At 38.8% G+C, this 21,414-nt stretch overlaps 1 protein-coding gene across 1 annotated transcript in view; it reads left to right on the forward strand.

The window, feature by feature from the left end:
• Positions 1–5,036: 5,036 nt before the first annotated feature.
• The window catches only part of slc16a10 (solute carrier family 16 member 10), a 30,233-nt gene continuing 13,855 nt past the window's right edge, over positions 5,037–21,414 (forward strand). The window contains exons 1-2 of the mRNA XM_051138224.1: positions 5,037–5,682; positions 20,554–20,698. Of these exons, the coding sequence (XP_050994181.1) occupies positions 5,379–5,682; positions 20,554–20,698 (449 nt within the window). The 5' untranslated portion in view covers positions 5,037–5,378. The remainder of the gene's footprint in view (positions 5,683–20,553; positions 20,699–21,414) is intronic.

The raw sequence follows: 21,414 nt of genomic DNA on the forward strand, positions 1-21,414 counted from the left end.
ACAATCATTGACACCCTCCACAAAGAGAGTAAGTCACATAAAGTTTACAGAGTGCTGTATCAAAGCATATTAAATGTAAAGTTGACTGTAAGGAAGAAATTGGGTAGGAAAAAGTGCACAAGCAACAGGGATGACAGCAAGCTTGAGAAAACTGTCAAGTAAAGCCGATTCAAACACTTTTGAATCAGAGATTCACAAGGAGTGGAATGAAGCTGGGTTCAGCGCATCAAGAGTCACCACGCTCAGACGTCTTCAGGAAAAGGGCTACCAAGCCACTTCTGAAACAGAAACAACGTCAGAAGCATCTTACCTGGGCTAACGAGAAAATGAACTGGACTGTTGCTCAGTGCTCCAAAGTCCTCTTTTCAGATAAAAGTAAATTTTGCATTTCATGTTGAAATCATGGTCCCAGAGTCTGGAGAAGACTGGAGAGGCACAGCATCCAAGCTGCTTGAGGTCCAGTGTGAAGTTTCTGAAGTCAGTGATGATTTGGGGTGCCGTGACGTCTGCTGGTGTTGGTCCATTGTGTTTTATCAAGTCCAAAGTCAATGCAGCTGTATACCAGGAGATTTTGGAGCACTTTATGCTTCCATCTGCTGACAAGCTTTATGGAGATGCTGATTTCCTTTTCCAGCAGGACTTTAGCACCTGCCCACAGTGCAAAAACCACTTCCAAGTGGTTTTCTGAGCATGATATTACTGTGCTTTATTGGCCAGCCAACATGCCTGACCTGAACCCCACAGAGAATCTATGGGATATTTTCAAGAGAAAGATGAGAAACAGTCGATCCAACAATATACAGACGATCTGAGGGCTCAATAGTGCCTCAGCAGTGCCACAGGCTGATCACTTCCACGCCACACTTCACGGATGCTGTCATTTGTGCTAAAGGAGCCCTGAACAAGTATTGAATGCATAAATGAACATACTTTAAAGAACTTAAACTTTTCTGTTTTGCAAATTCGTTTTTTTTTTTTTGTTTGTTTGTTTAATTGATCTTAGGAAATATTCTAATATTCTGAGATACTGGATTTTTGACTTTCATGAGCTGTAAGCACTAATTATCAAAATTTAAAAAAACTTTACTTTTTTTTTCATTTACAAGTTTCTAGAATATATGAAAGTTTCACTTTTTGAAATAAGTTAAATTTCTATATATAGATAGGTTGACTTGCTGACCCTGTACCTATGCTTTACCCCTGAAAATACGTAGCATAAATGACAGACAGATAGATAGACAGATAGATCTAAATAGCCATAGTTTATATTGGCCTTGATCGCTGTGACTTGTGCAGTATTGCTGACAAGTACCTACAAGTTAATTGTTAAATGTCTAAATCAATAGGATTATTTTGCCTGAGAGTGTATCTGTCATTATGTTCTTACATGCTTGACTCATCACAGTAATGACTCATCTTCATCTGTGCATATTTGAATTGCTTGATAATCAGGGATTATGGTGTTGATCTAGGACGCACTTCAACAATATATTTTTTAATGTTGTGCGTTTGTAATGTGGATTTTTGTTCTTACTTTCAATCATCAATATTGTATATTCACAAACACACACAGCTCTGCTCTTAGACCATTTAAACATATAATTACACATGTTTAATGTGCTGTTTCTGGGGGGGAAACTAACAGTGATTTATTGGTCTATGTTTATCCATTTATTGTACATTTTATGATTTAGAAAAGCAAACATTTTGCTGAAATATTCTTAACAGGCACATTTATCTGTTGATCAGATGCGTGTCAAAGTTGTGTTCAGTAGGCTCCCACTGCACTGTTTCTGAATCAAACAATCATTGTAACTTTGGCTATGGTAAGATTTAGATAAAATAAATCCGTGAACATGAGAAAACAAGTTTGTGAATGAATCAGTGCCTTTCTGTTTAATGACTCATAAACTTAAGACTCATTTGTGCCACTGGTATAACATTGTCATGTGCAGAAAGAATCACTTTCCCCACTATGAAATGACTGTCTTGTGAAGTAAAAAACAGCATGTTTGTAATAAATCCATCTTTAAGATGTTTTAACTATAAAGTAAAGCTTCCTCCAGTGTAAAATCCATCTCCTGCTGTCTCTCACATCAAAATCCAACCACATGTGTGACCCTGGACCACAAAACCAGTCATAACAGTCAATTTTGAAAATGGGATTTATACATCATCTGAAAGTTGAATAAATAAGCCTAAGCTTATGTAAACTTATCTAAACTTGACTCTTCTGTAGTTACATCGTGTACTAAGACCAATGGAAAATAAAACGATTTTCTAGGCTGATATGGCTAAGAACTATACTGTCATTCCGGCGTAATAATCAAGGAACTACCATGAGTGCAGCAGACGCAATGATATTACGCAGCGCCTGAAAATAGGCTTCCGTCAACATAACCAGCGTGACCACCTGCTTGCACGGGGAGACCATTTTCAGGCGCTGCGTAATATCATTGCGCCTGCTGCACCCATGGTACGGCAGCAAAGTTCCTTGATTATTACGTCGGAATGACAGTACGGCCTGGAAATTCACAACTTTTGATTTTCTGTCAGTCTTAGTACACAATGTAACTACAAAGGATCTCTGATTAGATTCAATAAGCTATGCTAAAAGTGCTACCGCCAGACCCGGAGACAACTGTTTAACTCTAGGCGAGTTGGAAAATGACCCTATTTTCAAAAATAGTGGCATGTTCCTTTAAGACTGTTTTTTTGGTCCAGGGTAACGTATTTGTTTAGAGCACGTGTGTGGCTTGTAAATGGTGCTTGATCTGTGCAGATTTCTCTCCTGATTCAGACCAGACCACTTTTTCCTAATTATAAAACATTATAAAAACATCTTAATGATGGATTTGTTTCAGCTTTTGTCTTCCCAAGATGTTCACTGATGGACTGGAGTGGTGTGGATTACTTGTGGATTACTGTGATGTTTTCATCAGCTGTTTGGACTCTCATTCTGACGGCACCCATTCACTGCAGAGGATCAGTTGTTGAGACAGTGATGGAATGACACATTTCTACAAATCTGATGAACAAACAAATTCATTTACATCTTGGGTGGCCTGAAGGTGAGCACATTTTCATTTTTGGGTGAACTATCCTTTTACTACAGTTTTTTTCAGCTGCTAACATCCTTTTGTCCAATCTCTAGTCACATTTTCAAAACTCTAAATACAATTAGCACAACATCCGTCTGTTGTGACCATACCATTAACTCAATTTGTGTTGTTTTCACACAATATGCAATCAATTATTATGTTTCTAAAATGCTTACATTTTCTTTTCATACAATGCTTACCCAAAACCAAAATCATGGATCTTTTTAGTCTTATTTACAAATTCTTAAACACAGCATGTCAGAAATGAAGACGTAATGTTCCAAACCTTAAATACAGTATTAAGCTTCTACTTCTGCAACAACAACAGCTCAAAAGTATTGAAAAAATTCTCTCTATATAAAATACTGTAACAACTGATTAGCACCTTTAAGTAACAAGATCACTGAAATATTTAGAAAGCTGATTCCATTCTCAGTTTGAGGAATAGTCAGGCGTTGAAGCTCTTTCCATTACATCAACAACACAGAGTAAAAAAGACCTCTGTGATTTGGTTTTGTGGATGTAGAACAACACAAAAGATCTGAGAGAGAGAAAAAAATAATGCCTGGCAGAGGGAGAGGAGTAGTTCAGAAAAACAGGAAAAGAGGTAGGAGAAAGGAGTAAGAATGTGTTGGACTGTGCATTTTTATGTTTGTTTGTTTTTTTCCACCTTTACACATGCGAAACCTATAAAAGCTTATTTCTGCCATAGAATATAAAGGGTAATTTGACTTTTGTATCTCACAATTCAGATTTTTTTTTTTTTTGAATATACAGTATCTCTAATTCTGATAAAGTCTGAATTGCAAAATGTAAACTCACAATTCCAGTAGAAGTCTGAATTGTGAGATCAAAAGATTACTGTTTTTATTTTATTTTTCTTATACTGTGACGGAAACAAGTTTGCATAGTAACCAAAGGCCATGTATGTTGGATTTTCTCTTGTACATTCTATAAAGTGACTCATTCAGTAGCATGTTGCCAAGAACAAACACATTCAACATTTAAAAATGTTAAACAGGTTTCAGTTTAAGGTAAACTGAAAGCTAAATTACAGAAAAAAAAATATAAATTTTTATATTGTCTATTATATGCATGTAGAACTGAAACATGACAAGCAATGCAGTTTTTGTAAAGCCATCAATTGTTAGTATTTTGACAGTCACTGTACTATGATTGACTGTATGTTTCTGTTGGATAGAAAATAGTGGCAATGTTTTGACTGAATGACTCTATTTTGAATCAGGTTTGCTGTGTTTTGAAATAGTATGTGTAGAAAAGGGCATTCAGGATTTTGAAATGTAGAATTTGTATTCATTTAACAAAATGTGGTTTTGGCCACAAAATGAACTATTTGGCTAATTGTGTGATGTAGGTGTGTTGCTGTGTTAAGAGTTTAGAAAAAGTACTTTAAGTATTGGTAAATGCTTGTTAGCAATTGAAAAAAACTGTAAAAAAAAAAAAACACTAACAGTCGGTCTGGGAAACGCACTGGTTGCGGGTCAGTGCGTGTGGACTTGTTTTTATATCCTTGTGGGGACCTAAACCTGAATACACACAGACTCATGGGGACTAGTGTCACCGTGGGGACCTAAATTGAGGTCCCCATGGGTACAAAAGCTTATAAATCATACAGAATGAGATTTTTTGAGAAAGTAAAAATGCAGAAAGTTTTCTGTAAGGGTTAGGTTTAGGGGTAGGGTTAGGGTAAGGGGATAGAAAATACAGTGTGCACAGTATACAAACCACTGCACCTATGGAGAGTCCCCACAAGGATAATAAACCAGACGTGTGTGTGTGTGTGTGTGTGTGTGTGCGGCGCTTGAACAGCAGAGCGCGCGCGTGTGCAGCGGCTGGCAGGACCGTGACGTAGTGTGATCTAATCCAGCTGCTGGAGTCTGTGTCTGCCACACTTTCAGTCTGTGAGTGTGCACATACACTCCTGCCGTTACGCTGGAGCCGATTTCAATGGCGATGCGTTCGACCTGTGCTTTTACTGGTCAGTGTGATTTACAGGACGAGTCCGGCTGCAGCTGCGTCGGTGCAGCGCTCCCAGTGCCGCCAGATGCGAACATCAGAACTGCTCCAGCAGGAGCTTCATCTGATCCCGACTCGGGCGGTGGGTCTGTAGCCCCGCCCCTGCAGCCCGATCTATATTTATAGGTTATTGCAACAGCAGCAGTCAGCCAGTCAGTAAGCAGCCTAAGATCCTCCGCGCACTGCCTCCGCATTCACACCGCATCTCGGGCTGCCAGTGGACATCCAGACCGGACCAGCATGACCGAGACTCAGTCCGAACCCACTCAAGACGCCGCGGAGGCGACAGCGCCTCTGAACGTCGCGAACGAGCCGGAGGTGAAGCAGGAGAACGGCGACTGTAAATCCTCCGCGGGCGAGGAGAAAGAAAAAGCGCCGCAGGAGTTCGAGCCCCCGGAGGGCGGCTGGGGCTGGGTGGTGATGCTGGCCTCGATGTGGTGCAACGGCTCGGTGTTCGGCATCCAGAACGCGTTCGGCATCTTGTTCGTGGCTCTGCTCAATAAGTTCGGCTCCGACAAGGACGAAGACCTCCAATTCAGAACAGGTAACTTACCGCAGGCTCCTCGGTGCGCTCCGGTGATCGGTAGTCGCTCCACGTGTGACTGAGTGAGTGAGGGGCTCGAGCCCGTGCACGCGGCGCGCGTCACTGCGCGCGTCACACCGCGAAGTGAAACATAACACCGTTTCGACTGCTTTCGAAACAAGCAATAGAGAAAGCACGGTGCTTCAGTGTCAGGAAATCGGCTCATATGTAGATTGTTGTCACAGTGTCAGTGTTTATCAGGGTGGGTGTGTTTTCTAAAGTCAGTTCACCTTCTATTTAGACACAAACCTGCGGCAAATGAAACGCAGCATTGTTCAACGCGTGCTGTGACAACACGCCCCGCTTTGTGCGGGGATCTGTGGGGCACAAACAACCCGCGGGTGGTCATATAAAAGATCTTAAACCATTGTTTGGCCAGCAGAAATAAAACCCGCAAGACAACACTTGCTCTGACTTGGCTTTGTCAAGGAAAAAACTCACATGTATGTTAGTTACGGTTTTAACTGGACAAACTATGGACACCAGTGATGATGGTTTACACCACAGACTCCTCTCATTTTACACGGTTTTGAGCAGCCGTTCAAAAGCACTGCTAGAGAAACTTAACTGTGTGTGACAACTAGCCCCGGTCTCGCCACGTTCATGTACCATGACAGCGTGTCTTAAAGCAGTATACAGTCATAAAGCACCACCGAGCTGAGATGTTCTAGTTGTTGTGCTGTTGTTACTGAGGTGAATGTAGTGAAATGAGTCAGTTCTGCATCATTTGTTTGATCAAAGCCGGTTTGGCTGATCACACCAGAGGACGATGAAGTGCATGTCTCACTTTCTCAGTCACATCTCACCAGTGTGTTTCTGTCAATGATTCGTTTGCCCTGTAGATCACTCCTTTACTCAGATTTCTAGCGAACACATTTTCACTACACATTGACTGTAGTTGGCAGGAGAGTCTGTAAAAGCGTCTGTGATGCTGTCAGTGTGATAGTCAGCAGAAGTCCTCGTATACACCACAGCTGCTCATGTACGGGGATGTTATCTCGTGTTTACAGCAGTTATGTGCCATGGAAAGGCTTTCAGATCATTCTCTATGAAAGTCTGTTTATTTGAGCTGCGAGATGCTCGGGCCGAAGCAGCTCATCTACATCTGGACGCTTCTTACGGTTCACAAGATGAAGATCTAATGCTGCTCTGGACTGGTCATACGTCTCCTCCACATGCCGTTCGACTACAGCGTTTGTTCAAGTTTAAAAACTGTATCAAAAAGACAAATGAAGGCCTTACAAACACTTAAATCAGAGCAGAAAGTCTTGAACTCACAAAGTTCCTCAGTATATTTGTCTTGTTTTTCAGTGTAAACATGCAAATATTCTAAAATCAAGATACATTCAGTTGAGATGCAAAATGAAGATATGAAGTCTTGAAACTGATCAAAATGAAGCGAGTTTATGCTTAAAACAAGAACAAATAACTGTGATTGGGTATGAAAACATCTGTCGGTGTTTTCCGGACAGATCAATTTCTTGTTTTAAGCATAAACTAACTTTATTTTGATCAATTTTGCAGAAAACAAGACTTACTTTATGTAATTTTGTTTCTCCAGTGAATGTATCTTGATTTAAGAATCTTTAGACATTTGCACTTAAAAATAAGAGAACGATACTGGGGAAGAACAGCACTTTTCTGCAGTGTAAACAAAAGATACAGTAAAAGTTATTTCCATATTCTGTTCATGTGACAACGGACCACAAAACCAGTAATAAGGATCAATTTTTTAACATTGAAATGAATACACGATTAAATAAGCTTTCCACTGATGTAAAGTTTGACAATATTGACAATATTTGGCTGAGATACAACTGTTTGAAAATCTGGAATCTGAGGGCGCAAAAAAAACAAAATACTGAGAAAATTACCTTTAAAGTTGTCCAAATTAAGTTCTTAGCAATGCATATTACTAATCAGAAATTAGGCTTTGCTGTATTACACTATGAACATGATCTTTACTTAGTATCCTAATGTTTTTTGGCATAAAAGAAAGATTATTTTGACCCACACAATGTATTGTTGGGTCACGTATATAGTTGTGAGAAAACCTTGAGCATCCACTTTATTCCCTAAATGTTAAAAGTTACTTGGTTTGTAGGAACTCCTGAAACTGTAGAAACCGTGTCGTTGATCAGAGGCGTGTGAGGACATTGTGATTGTAATGTGGTTGATGTGCTTTAAGCTGAAATGTGTTAGAGTCATTAACACAACAATAGAGTAAATATAGCTGTGAAACGTTCCTGCCATTGTGATCTGCCTTCACATTTGCAGTTGAAAGACTTGATCAGATTGGAACAGTGCAGTCAGGACTGTGACAATCAGACCGGCCGTCTTCATTCGCTCATTAAATGTTTCGGGCGTAACGCCGGCGGAGGATTGCGTCATGTCCAGCTGTCCACGCGCACATCAACACAGCTCATCCCAGCGGCGCTCAGAGGTCAGTTTCCTCATCTGCCGCCCGTCACTCCATCAAGCACACGGGCAAAAGCAGCTGACGGTGCAAACGTCAGTTCTTCGGCTGTCAAGCAAACCTGGTCAGTCCTCGTGTGCTCTGACTCCAGCTGGAGCTCCTAGTACAGTTTAGTGTAGTCTCTATATGAAATCTGATATATAAGTATGTGTAAGTATCCAGCTTTATCCACATACATACTACACAGCAAATCTGCTTGACTGTTTATAGTCTTACAAAAAGATATATGATCATCCATCTCTAATGTGCTGAATGCTACTATAAGGCATGAAGATGGTAAGATATTACCATAAACAATAACGGATTTCTGGATTCCATTTAATGAAATGTTAACGATCAAAATGTCTTAATTAAATTCATAAAAATAATATATATATATATAATAGGGCCCTATGAAATGTTTCAGAAATTCTGGTAATCAAATGAAGACATAAAAGAAGACATTAATTTATCCTTTGATCAAGTGAATAAAACAATCCCTTTTATTTTTGGGCAGTTAAAATATGGAAGAAAATGTATTGTGGTTTGTTCTTTTAAAAATAAAGTTGTAATAACACTTTTATTATTATTAGTGTTAGTATTATTATTATATTGAGACGTACATTACCTACTATACACTAGTAATGCATTTTTGTCACAATTTCTTTAGGTTGAACCAAACTTTTATTTTGACGGGTTGCCGTAAAGATTCTGCGTGTGTGATATGACCGTAGGTTTTCTCAAATTAAATAATCAAATACTCATGAAGTGACTCTCAGAGAAGCTCTGGAGATGATGTTCATGTATTTATGTCCTCATTTGATGAGATTGCAGATGCTGAAATCATCGCAAGTATTGCGCACTAAGTAGGTGAAACAGCAAGATTCTATTCATAGTCCCCATGAAATAAAATTCATTTATTTTTTTGGCTTTTTAGTATGAATGCGTTCGCCTTAACATTATCTATAAGCTAGTGTGTTTCAAAACAATGACAAAATTTGCCTTTACAAGATATAAGCATTCAGAGCGTACAGTCTCTAATTTCCACCAATCACCCTGCACTTCAGCTTCTCATCAAACCTTCTGTCCAATCAAATGCTCTTTAGAATCCCCCCCCACACACACACTATAAATAGACGCTGAAACTGCGGCTGAAATCGGTCACTTGTTCACACACACACACACACACACACACACACACACACAGATCACAGACAATGTGTTTTGTGGAAAGCGCTGTACAAAGAAGTTTGACTTTGACTTATAGCGTGTACTTGCCTCCTGTTTGGTCTCGTCATGTTTGTCAAACAGTTCAAACAAAACGCAGATGAGACCTGCTGCAAACTCACTCCAGCCACCTTAGCAACCACTCACAGCACCTTAGCAACCATTCAGCAAGGCCAACATCCATTTAAGTCCTTCAAATCTCTCTTCAAACTCTTGTAAATCCATGAGGCCTGTGTAAGCAGAGCAAGCTTGACTGTTGATCCAGCGCTGAGCGTTTGTTTGTCTTTCCTGTATGATCTGACTGAATGAGTGTGGAGCAGCTGCCCTCATTTGAGACTCACAGCCCACCATACGCTTACAGCAGGAAATATGATTTAGAGTTTCTGTGAGAGGCTTGTGCTGAGATTTAACCTACAGATGACATGTAATGATGTTAGTCTGCTCGCTCCATTTACCTCATTTCTGTCTCGCAGCGTGTATTGAATTATACAGTAAGCGCAGGATGTGGAATAGCAGACAGATACGGTGAGAGTAGTTGACTTGAGGAAATGTTTGATAGGGATGGGCGATATCTTATTGTTTGTGATATACCGGTAAAAATTTTCCCCACGGTAAGAATTAGTCTTCCCTCGTTAATAGCGATAAAGTCTACTGTAGCAGGTGTGCGATACAGTTTTGCATGTGTAGGAGCTTGCTTACAAACCTGTTGTCCAACAAAGATATCATTTATTGACATGCTTTTTCTCTAAATGAACTTCATAACATAGTCGAGTGTCTGAAATAACCTTTTGCGATCAGACGTGGTTTCATATCACAGAATGAGACAGAAATCATACTATTTTGTAGAATTATAAAAGCTATGTCGATTAGCATTGCATTATAAATATACTTTACCCTTATAAAAATACCCAAGATTGCTTGAAGAACACAGACAAGTCATATATTGTAGCAATTGTGTGTTTATTGTCAAGTTTCCTCAGTTAAAATTTCTCTGTCTGCGTTTTATTCGGCTACAGCGATGACCTGGAGCTTCAGTACTATTACTTGTGCTATAAAGCATATGTGGAGTTTCCGCTCATCTCCGGCTTCCAGTATGAATTAAACAGTCATTACATTATACAAATGTGCTCAGTTATGTCTGTTTTGGGTAAAAATAGAAAAAATAATACCTTTCTCTAAAGAAACAGGATTTCCCTGAATTATCGTCATTGGTATCGTTATTGTAATAACACCAGAAATTATCGTGATAAATTTTTAAGCCCATATCGCCCATCCCTAATGTTTGACACTCAAAGAAACAAAGACTAAACGGACTAATAATTCATCATGATTTGTTCTAGTTTGTCTGCAAATAAAAACTCCGCCCAAGCCACTCAGTCATCATTCAGACTCTATTTAATTTGATTTCTGCTGAATATCATTACAGATCTGTAGAACAGTTTGTATGTACAGTTTGTAAAAAAATCAAGTTCAAGTTTTCAGCATAATAACTGCAACAAATCTAAGACATTTCAACATTGATGTTCAGTCTGACTGAGAATGCATGCTTGCCTGGAATAAACAAACTTCTAAAAGTCTTTTAAGGAGTGTTGGGGCTAACACATTACAAGTAACACAAGTTATGTAATCAGATTACTTTTTTCAAGTAACTAGTCAAATAATATATTACTTTGAAATGTTCAAAGAAATATCTGAGTTATAAGTAAACTTTGTTTTGAGAGAAATCCGGAATGCATTTTGGTGTGAAACTGCAACTGTAGTTGCCAAAAACTTTTAGGTTTTTTGTAAAGCAAGTCCAGTCAAGGTGACAAAAAGTAACACAGAAGTATCGTAATGTATTACTTTCCTTAAAAAGTAACTAAGTAACTAAGTAGTTACTTTTTAATGGAGTAACATAACTGCTTTTGCGGTTTTAATTTTGGAGTAAACTAACTGCTTTTGCGAATGAAAAAGAACTGAAAGCTTGATTTTTAGCTTCATTTTTAGTCAGAAGTCCTGTTTTGTGAAGTTTTAGGTGGCAAAGTTCAGTTGCCATATATGTCAAGATTTATTTTCTTTAAAGGGGTCATCGGATGCTAAGTTCACTTTTTCATGTTGTTTGAACATTAATGTGTGTTGGCAGTGTTATGTACAAATCTACCCTATAATGATAAAAATCCATGCAGTGGTTTTTAATTAATCTGTAAAAATAATATCCCCTTTTTCAAATCAAGCCATTTTCAGATGCCTGTCGGTGTGACGTCACACCCACAGAGGGCGCTCCCACAATAGTTGACTGACATGAGCGTCTTACCTCAGATCAGCTGTAACAGTCCAGTTACTTTCTTTGTTTTGATGCCAGAGCAGGGACATAAGTTAGACAAGAATATCTCTGATTGAGCGATTGAGGTGTTGTGTTGTTGGATGTAATAATGAACATAGTGGTCATCATTTACTCCCGACATCTGAGCCGCTGAAGATTCAGTAGATGACGTTTGTTTGTGAAGGGAATGCGCCTCCCGATCTACATATATCCGTCTATGTTCACGCAAATCATTCGTGATCCAGCTTCACTTACAGCAGAAGTGAGTATAAGCGTTTTTTATGAATCTTTGCGATCGCCTTTCCTTATAACGTGGTAGTTCGGAAGTTTAGCAGCTAAATGAGGCTAAAGTAAACAAGACCGTCTTTCCATAGAGAGAAGAGAGGGGCGGGGCGAGCAGAGCTCATTAACATTTAAAGGAACAACCCCTTAGAATGAGATGATTTTTGTAGAGCTGATTTTGTCAAGGTAAAAAGGGTGTTGTTTTACAAAACCACTGAAAATTTTTAATCAAAGTATATTAGAGACTTTTCATTAAGACCCTAAAGAATCATATCAACTTGTGGAAAATGGGCATCCGATGACCCCTTTAAGAAAAGCCAATCTCTTTCTGACTGAGCTTCAGTCTCATTTGCCATTGGGATACAGATATGACAATTAGACCTGTTCACTTTGAATACTACTTAGCTGGTTGTCATGCTTATTATAAATGACTTTGGGCTTGTGCTTTTCATGAAGTAGTTTATCAGTATGAGCAGTCACATGCTGTCATCGCTTTGTGCAGTTTCAGAATAAAGTGGTGTTTTTACTGTTGGCACACACACACAGCTCATTAAGGCGTGAGCTTATTCTGATGGTGCTGGTGTTATTGTGTGCTTCTCGATCAGTCGTGATGATTACATGCATTCATTAGAAGAGAAAACCGGATTGACATGGGTTAATTGTTCATACGCTCGCTCTTGAATCCTGTAGATGAGCTGTGGTGTGTTGTGGGGCCGTACGAAGCGCAGACGTCAGACGCTGTTATCAGTGCGGTCATGTTCATGTTGGTGTGGTTGAGCGCTGAGATAAGAGCGAACACAATCACTCCTCAGCCATTCTCAGAAGTGAAAAACTGTCAAAGGAAATGTTTCCCATCGTGAACAGACTGATATCGTTTCGATACACGTGCAGTCCCTGTTAAATGTGTCTCAGTGTCAGGACGTTTCCAAAGCACCTTCTCTAGAGCAGCTCTGTAATGGCAGTGGCTAACACTAAAACCGCACAATTACAAACCCACACAGCAGAGGAAACACAACCAACTCAGCCAGCTGACTAGTTTTGTCTTGCACTAAACTCTTTTCATAACCCAAATCCAATCAGAGTGTGCCACAGTATTATTAGCAGTATCTATTTCATAGATATAAATGGTCATATAAAATTTCCATCATTTGGATTACACTGTTTTAATATACTGTAAACTAATAAACGTCAGATTTCTGTAATAATACTAATAATGTGAATCGATTCTAAATACTCAATAACCGTCAGTGTTTATCATCGATAAATCTTATTCATTTCAATTTCATTCATTTTAACTACTGGAATATTGTTTTTAACCAAACCTTTTAACTTAATAAATTGAACCGTTTTCACATTTTTTGCTGATTCTAAGCAATTTAATATAATGAATTATTTAAATGAATAAGTAGATGCAACTAGTTAATAAAAAGCTTAATTTATGTATGACTGAGCAATATGTATCACAATTTAAAACTGTGTAATCGAAATGGATGAAAATGTGTTATGCAATTCAAATACAAACCTGATCTTTTTAAATAAAACTTGATTTAGCTGATTTTAGGTTCAAATGACATTTTGGTCTAAATATTTCTTTAGAGTGTGTATGAGGAATTACGTTTTCATGTGGGTTTTTTTTTTATCACTGTAAACTGGCAAGACTTAACGAGTGCATAGTGATTGACGTCACACAGCCATTCATTTCTGTTGAGTGCATTCCCACACACGCTACAAATGAGATTAAAGTCTTATAGCAATAGAAATGACACTGATTAGTTCATCAGACTACATTATTTGATTATCATCTGGTTCTGCGTTACTGCCTGTTAGCTTGGCGTTGTGCTCTCATCATAAAGACGATCGTAATAATCAGTCTGCTGTATTTTGTGAGTGGTCAGTAGGTCTGTAGTGTGTGTGTGTGTGTGTGTGGCAGCAGTGGATGTTTGAGGCCAGTTGTTGTCGTTCCTGTATAAACTCTGCTTGGGTATCTTTTATTGACATTACTTTGACCAATAAGAAGAAAGGTCTATCAGACCTGCATTATTTTGTGTTGTGAACTCTGTCTTCTGGGATGTTTTCATTCAGTTTGTTTATTGAAGTAGACGTCGAACAGGACGTGCCCACGGTATCCAACTCTTCAACCATTATTCCTCATATAAGCGGCGGGTCGTCATTCACGGCCTGGCCTTGGTTCTGTCCGTGGTGGAGCAGGTGGAGTTAGTGACAGACGACACGTGCGCCGCCGCCGCACATGCGAGTTAATAGTCAACAGGGCATTTGATCTGTGTTGACACACGCTGTAGGTGAAGGTTCCTAGCAGATAAACAGGTAAGGTAAACACGGGAACGGAGAGGAGCGTCCTGTAGGAGCACCAATCGCTGCGGCTCTACAGAATGGCAACATCACCCTATAACCTCAGCGCTTTGTGGGAAAGTAGACGTGGCCAGTGGCGCAGCTGAACGCCCGCAGCAGCTGCTCAGGGTGTTGATAAAGGGCCGATATGGGAAGAGATAGAAAGAGTTCAGCCAGATGCGTATGAGGCCTGGATGAGCTTGTAGACAGCGAGCAGCTTTACTCCACACCGCCTAATGACCGACTCTAATGGCTCACTTTGACCCAAAATTGATTTGAAACGGACTGAAACACAAGTTAAACTATTTCTTTTTTTTCCTGAAATTTTGTGACTTCTCAGTTTGGGACTTATAAAGAGTACAAAAGCTGTCACTGGGGCGGTACCTGTTTGAAAGGTACAAATATGTACTATTAAGGTATAATAAGAACCTTTAGGAGTGAATACGGTACAAATATCTAACTTTTGAAAGGATATTGTGCCAGTGACAGCTTCTGTAGCTTTTTTCAGAGATTGTATAGATGTGTTCTGGAAAGGTTGTGCAAATTTCCCCCATTGGTTGCCATGCAGTTCACCAAATAATCAACACTCTGAAAAACAGGAAGTGAAAAAAAAAGAGCTTTTTTTATACTTGCCAAACACTTCACTATGAAATGATACATGTATAAATGTAAGACTCATGGTTTACTCAAAACTGAAGACTTGTCTTCTGAATCGAGTGAAAATTCATTCAAGAATAGAAATCTGTTTGAGTTTCACAGTCAAAAATGTGAAAGGATGTTTTTTTTGAATCTCAGCTACTGGTCTGTTGCAGCACTGAAAATAAGTGTGAGAAACCCATTTCAGAAACAGACATGACAGAAAGGCACAGGCTGTTTACACTAGATACACATAGCAGTAAATACCACTTACACTAAGCACACATAATGCTGGATACCACTGAGACTTTGTTGTAGTCAGTTACACCTCAGTATACTTTTATTTTGTGTCTGTGCAGCTCATTTTGAGCATAAAATATCCAGGCCAAACTGACCTGAAACACAAAGAAAGGATTTTTTTATCTAATTTTCAAGGTCAAGGTTGAGTTTTATGTATATAACACCTTAAAAGCATGAGTTCTGAGCAGGGTGCTACACTGCCAAAACTGGCAGAAATATTAAACAACAAAAAGCATTATAACAGTTCAAAACATTAAATACTGAATTAAGTAATACAAAACATCCCGAAACAATAAATGACATATCAGAAACAGCTGAGTTTTGTAGTTTTATATGTCTGACAAACTGTAGATGAGTCTTATTTTTATTTCCATAGTGTTGATGTCAAATTTGCATAAAAAAACAGTAGAGGGTGAGTTTAAACCCCAGCGCAAAAGGGGTTCAGGGGGTAAATTTCAACAAGATCTTGTCATGGGACAGTCACCCCGGAATTTGAGTTCTGTTGTCACGGTTCTTTGTACGTCCTTCTGGACGCCTGTGGCCTGTCTGAAATCCTGAATGGGGACACTGAAACATCATGAGTTGAAAAACGTGCAGAGCCAGATTCCTTTTCTGTGGGGTTTGCTGTCTAAACTGTACGTCCTCGTCCGCTGCCAGATCACCCGTAACGCTTGCCAGATGTGTGCGGCCGTGCACAAACCCCCTATAAATTCTGCAGCAAATGTTCCCCTGAATTCTGCAGAGTCATCGTGAGGATCCAGAGGCGTCGGGTCCCCGTGATTCTGGCTAACGAGCCGAGAGGCGGGGTTAGGAAACGACCGGGCTCAGAGCTGGAAATGCTCAGCGGAAGGATTCGACTATGCTGTAAAGCCTCTGTGATCTTCAGGAAAAGCCTGAGGCACCGTGCCACGGATCTTGAAGCTCTGTGAGGAGCAGGGCATGAGCTCAGAGGATGAGACGGCCTCGTGAAGCACTCTGATGTGAGTCTGTGTGTGTGTGTCAGTCAACAGCAGCGATGATTTGAAGCAGCAGCTTTGATTTGAAGCAAAAAAAAAAAAAAAAAGTGAAAATCAGGCTAAAGCACAAAAGTTCAAGCTTTGAACTTAACAGCTTTTTTTTTGTTTTTTTGTTTTTTTTTAGAAAAGAACTGCATTCATTGCAATACATGCATGTCACACACAAATATTTCAGCAGTTTGAGAGGTCGCTGGGAGTGGGCGGAGCTAAAGTGTCCTTTGTGTGATTCTGTGATTGGTGGAAATTTCTCTGCAGAATCATGGGTAATGTAGTTTTTCACCAGGAGTTCTGAACAAAATTAGTTGAAATAATGCAAACGAATGGCTTCGTCGTTAGCAAACTCAGAGCTCACAGGACCGTCTTCTAAGTTCAAAATCAGTTTCTATATGAAAATAAATGAATGGGACTTTTCCTTCCACAACCCAAATCTGCGTGATTCAGAGAAATTCAGCAGGTTATTCTGGGAAATGAAGTCTGATCTTGGTCCGTTCATTTTGTTGAATATAAAACAATGAAGTAGAATTGTCTATATAAGACATTTTCTGTCTGTAAGGCCTGTAAAACCTCAAGACTTTGTGTCAAGACTGTTTAAGCCTATTTGTCATTCAGCCAATTTTTTATTAACACATGGTCAAATTAAAGAGGGTCAGAAATGGTATTTTTTGAATTTCATAAGGAAGCTGAAAGAGAATTTGAAAGCTGTTTAATATCAAGAGTAATCACAAAAATGACTGTGATTATTGGATGGGTTGATCTGAAGTGTTACGCAGTCCTGTGTGATCCGGTGTTTCTTGGAGGCATCTGCTCAGATGGGGCAGTGGTCTCCAGACGTCTCTTTAAAAGCTGGACTATTTTTAAGTATAGCATGCCATCTTAAAAACACTTGTGCTGGGATGCTGAAAATATCAGTGTGAGACGCAGCACAATGGCCAAAGATGTGCGTCTGCCTGGTATTTTTAGTGGTAGTGATTTAAAGTGTGTATCCAAACACATCTTTATTTATGAAAAGTTCACCAACGGAGTCGCCTGAAGTCACATTCACTCCGTGTACCTGTGTGGCACCATACAAGCACGATTTCTGTACTGGAAAAACACAAACATTCAGCCATAAAATGCAGTTACACTTCAGGAAATATAGTGCTACAGTTTCCTTCTCAAAGTAAAAATAATGAGGTCACGCTTTAGTTTGAGGTTCAATTATAACTATTAACAAAACTAGTAACTTGAATTTTGCCTCAAAAAAAAAAAAAAAAAAAAAATTGCTGCTTATTAATAGTTAAGGTAGTTAAGTTTAAATATGTGTAGGTTAAAGGACCTAAAATACACAAAACCAGTCATAAAGGTCATTTTTATAAGGGTCAAATTAGGACAGGACAATATTTGGCTGAGATACAACTATTTGAAAATCTGGAATCTGAGGGTGCCAAAAAAAAAAAAAAAAAAAAAAAAAAACTCTTAAGAAGTTGTCCAAATTAAGTTCTTGGCCATGCATATTACTTATCAAACATTAAGTTTTGATATATTTACAGTAGGAAATGTACAAAATATCTTCATGGAACATGATCTATACTTAATGTCCTAATGATTTTTGGCATAAAAGAAAAAATATATAATTTTGCCCCATAAAACATATTGTTGGCTATTGCTACAAATAAACCTGTGATACTTAATGACTGGGTTTGTGCTCCAGGATCACATATATGCTCATGCAGAATAAGGTATTATTATGTGCTTTATTAGTACTAATAAACAGCCAGTATGCTAGTCATATGCAACTCAATAGTGAGAACTGGTCCTTAAACTAAACAGTTACCAGTAATAAACATAATACAGTTTGCTAAAATGTTATTTTAAAGAAAACCACACACGACACCATGTTTTAATTTAATAAACCGTAAACGTCTGTTCTGCAGCACTTTGTTTTCCAAAAAAATAAAAATAAATAAATAAATGAAAGAATGAATGAATGAGGCATTTATATGGCATACAAATTTCTAATCATAGGACAGTATTGCTGGTAACATTTTAATAGATTATTACATGTTACAAAAAATATATATTAACTAGATTAGGCGTGCTTTTTGATTATTAAGGCTTAATTAAAACAAAATCCAGAAAAATGAACATGAAAAAAAATAATTTAAGAAAAAGAGAAATGTAATTTGGGAGAATCTAGGCTGATTTCATAGAGCACTGGAGGAGCTTGTACTGTAAACTCCCGTCTGTCAGCATAAATTCAGATGGACACACTCTGGACTTACGATAACGTCCACAATCTTATCATGAAGTGTGTTAATCTTCAGTTTTATGGTCATTAATATCAGTGTTTGTGATTGTGACATGGACGGTCACACTGGTGCAGGTTCCTGTCTGATCCAGGGCCTGTGTGCTCAGCGCATCATTTCCTGTCAGAAATCACTGCCGTTACATCAACAGACCTGTGATCAGTCAGTTTGAGTAAATGAGGAGATGCTGCGTTCAAACTCTATCGGCCGTAAATGCAGTCGCTGCTGAACTCTTGACTCTCGGCGCAGGGTGTGTCGCCGACGGATCTAATCGCACACCAGACAAAAAAAGGAAATGTAACGGGTCTCGATCCGCTCCTCGCGTCACACGGTCAAGTGTTTGGAGCCGTCATGCTTATTTTTGCGGCTCTCAGGAAGCTGGTTTTCAGGAACAGGAGGACATAACTCTGCGTGAGGAGACAGCGGAGGTTTCCATGATCCCGCTAAACACGCAACACGACAAAGCGAGGATGAAGCGCTGCATACGGTCGCATTCGTGCTCCTCTGAAGACGGATGAAGTGTGTCATTTAGGTCTCGTTGTCTCACTTCATTCAGTCACTAAGTGCTGTGTGAAGTTTTTGGGCACATGTGCGAAACACATTTAGAATGAAGTTGAAATCTTTTGACATAAGTGAACTTCAAGCCCTTTTTCTGATTTCTGGAGTCATGTAGCACTGATTTCACAGTAGTTCTGCATTTCTCCTGCACAGACAGCTGTGTTTTCATAATGTCGAGTGACGGGTCAGAGAAGTGGACTGACTTCACTTAGTGTTCATACAGTCATGATCAGATCCAGTGTGAACACCAGTCACTCCTGATCTGTCTGCTGTTTAATATTTAGTAATAATACTAGATTTAACTGCACAGCATCGGGTGAAAACAGCACTTGAACTGAATCGAGATGAATAACAGCATTAACTTTGCCACATCAGTTACTGAACTAAACTGAGCTATATAATGGCACTCTGTGAAGCTGCATTGATACGAAGCGCTGTAGAAATGCGTGGCCTCGCAGCAGCAAACTCTGTGTGTTTGATTCGTCTGTCGTCAGTCCGCTGTGTTTGTTCAGGACGGCGGCTCATGGGGACAGACGGCTGTGGTAACGGTGTGTTTCCAGCATCTCTGATGCTCACTGGAGTTTGTGACCAATCATTATAGACTGTAACACGTGCTGTGGTTTCATTCAGGTCCTCACTGATGCTAGACAGTCACACATGGTTTCATTAGTCAATCACATGCTTTTCATTGAGTCACAGACTCAATCCCTCGGTCCTCTTCCTTATGATTCACTCCATCCTTCTTTATTTTGTATGCTTTCTTTCTTTCTTTTACCACTAAATATAATTTATTTATTTTATGAAAAAGCTTTTCAGCTTTGTTGAAATAAAGTAAAATACACAGGTCATCTTCATGAGTGCCATATGTGGTTTTCTTCAGAGAAGTCGGATGAATGTGTTTGTGTGTGTGTGTGTGTGTTTTTGCAGGAGAGAAACTCTGATCGCTGTGACTTCCTTAGTGAAACTAGAGCATGAAGGACAGTAATGTATGTCAGAGTCTGCAGTGAAACACAGCAGTGTTTGAGTTCATGCTAATACATGAATACAAAGCTTGATTAAGGACATTTAATTCACTTCTGTACAACAGCTTTCTCTCCACTTGATGTTTGACACAGTACGAATCGTCTTACAGTAAATCACAGTAGGGTTATACATCACTGTATAGCTATTTGATGCTGGAAATGCCAATGCTCATTTTGTATAATCCGGATAATGAATTGCTTTATGAATAAAAAAAATGCTTTTTCCCATTTGATTATTTTCTTGTTGTATCTGGACTGATGGACACTGATCACTGTCATTTGACTCGATTTTGATTTTATAATGATCTGTTTATTACACACACATATAGTTAAATGCATCTAATGGATGTTTCATTTGCAGCTATAGCTTTATATAAATAAACACTCTGTTTGTGTGCAGCATGGGTGGGCTCTCTCTCGATGGGTATGATCTTCTTCTGCTCACCGATCGTCAGCGTGTTCACCGATCTGTTCGGCTGCCGGATTACAGCGGTTGGAGGTGCAGCGGTGGCATGTGTGGGACTTCTGGCCAGTTCCTTCGTCGAGTAAGTGCATCATATTCACCTCAGGTTTTACATTTTTTTTAATTGAAGCTTGTGTGTGATCCTGGAGCACAAAACCAGTCTTAAGTAGCACAGGTATATTTGTAGCAATAGCCAAAAGCACATTGTATGGGTCAAAATTATTGATTTTTCTTTTATCCCAAAAATCATTAGGATATTAAGTAAAGATCATGTTCCATGAAGATATTTTACAATACATGTGCACATATATGCATTAATTCATGCTTAACTAATGCAGAGATAATCATGAGTTAATATATAACTCATGAAGAACTAAACCATTTATTAATAATTACTTTACGTTATCAGCAACAAATGAACAATCTATATGATTCACAGATTAAGTAATCAAAAATTGTTATTAGTTAAATGTGTCATAATGTATTAATTCCCTAATAACGTATTTTATTAATTAATGGTGTAAATTCATGTGTTAATTACCACAATGGGTTGAAGCCACACATTTTATCTTCCAGTTGTCTGCTTTAAATAATCATTAGCTAATGATTTGCAAAGATATCATTATGTTCTGACTTTACTTGTTGAGGCACAGGACTATTAACTAATTGTTAAGTAATATGTCATTGTGGTTATGGATTTACAATTAGTTAATCATGTGCCTCAACAAGTAAAGTCATAACATAATGATATATTTGCAAATCATTAGCTAATGATTAATTGAAGCAGACGACTGGAAG

This window comes from Labeo rohita, chromosome 20 (genome assembly GCF_022985175.1).
Source record: "Labeo rohita strain BAU-BD-2019 chromosome 20, IGBB_LRoh.1.0, whole genome shotgun sequence".
Classification (NCBI taxonomy): Eukaryota; Metazoa; Chordata; class Actinopteri; order Cypriniformes; family Cyprinidae; genus Labeo; species Labeo rohita.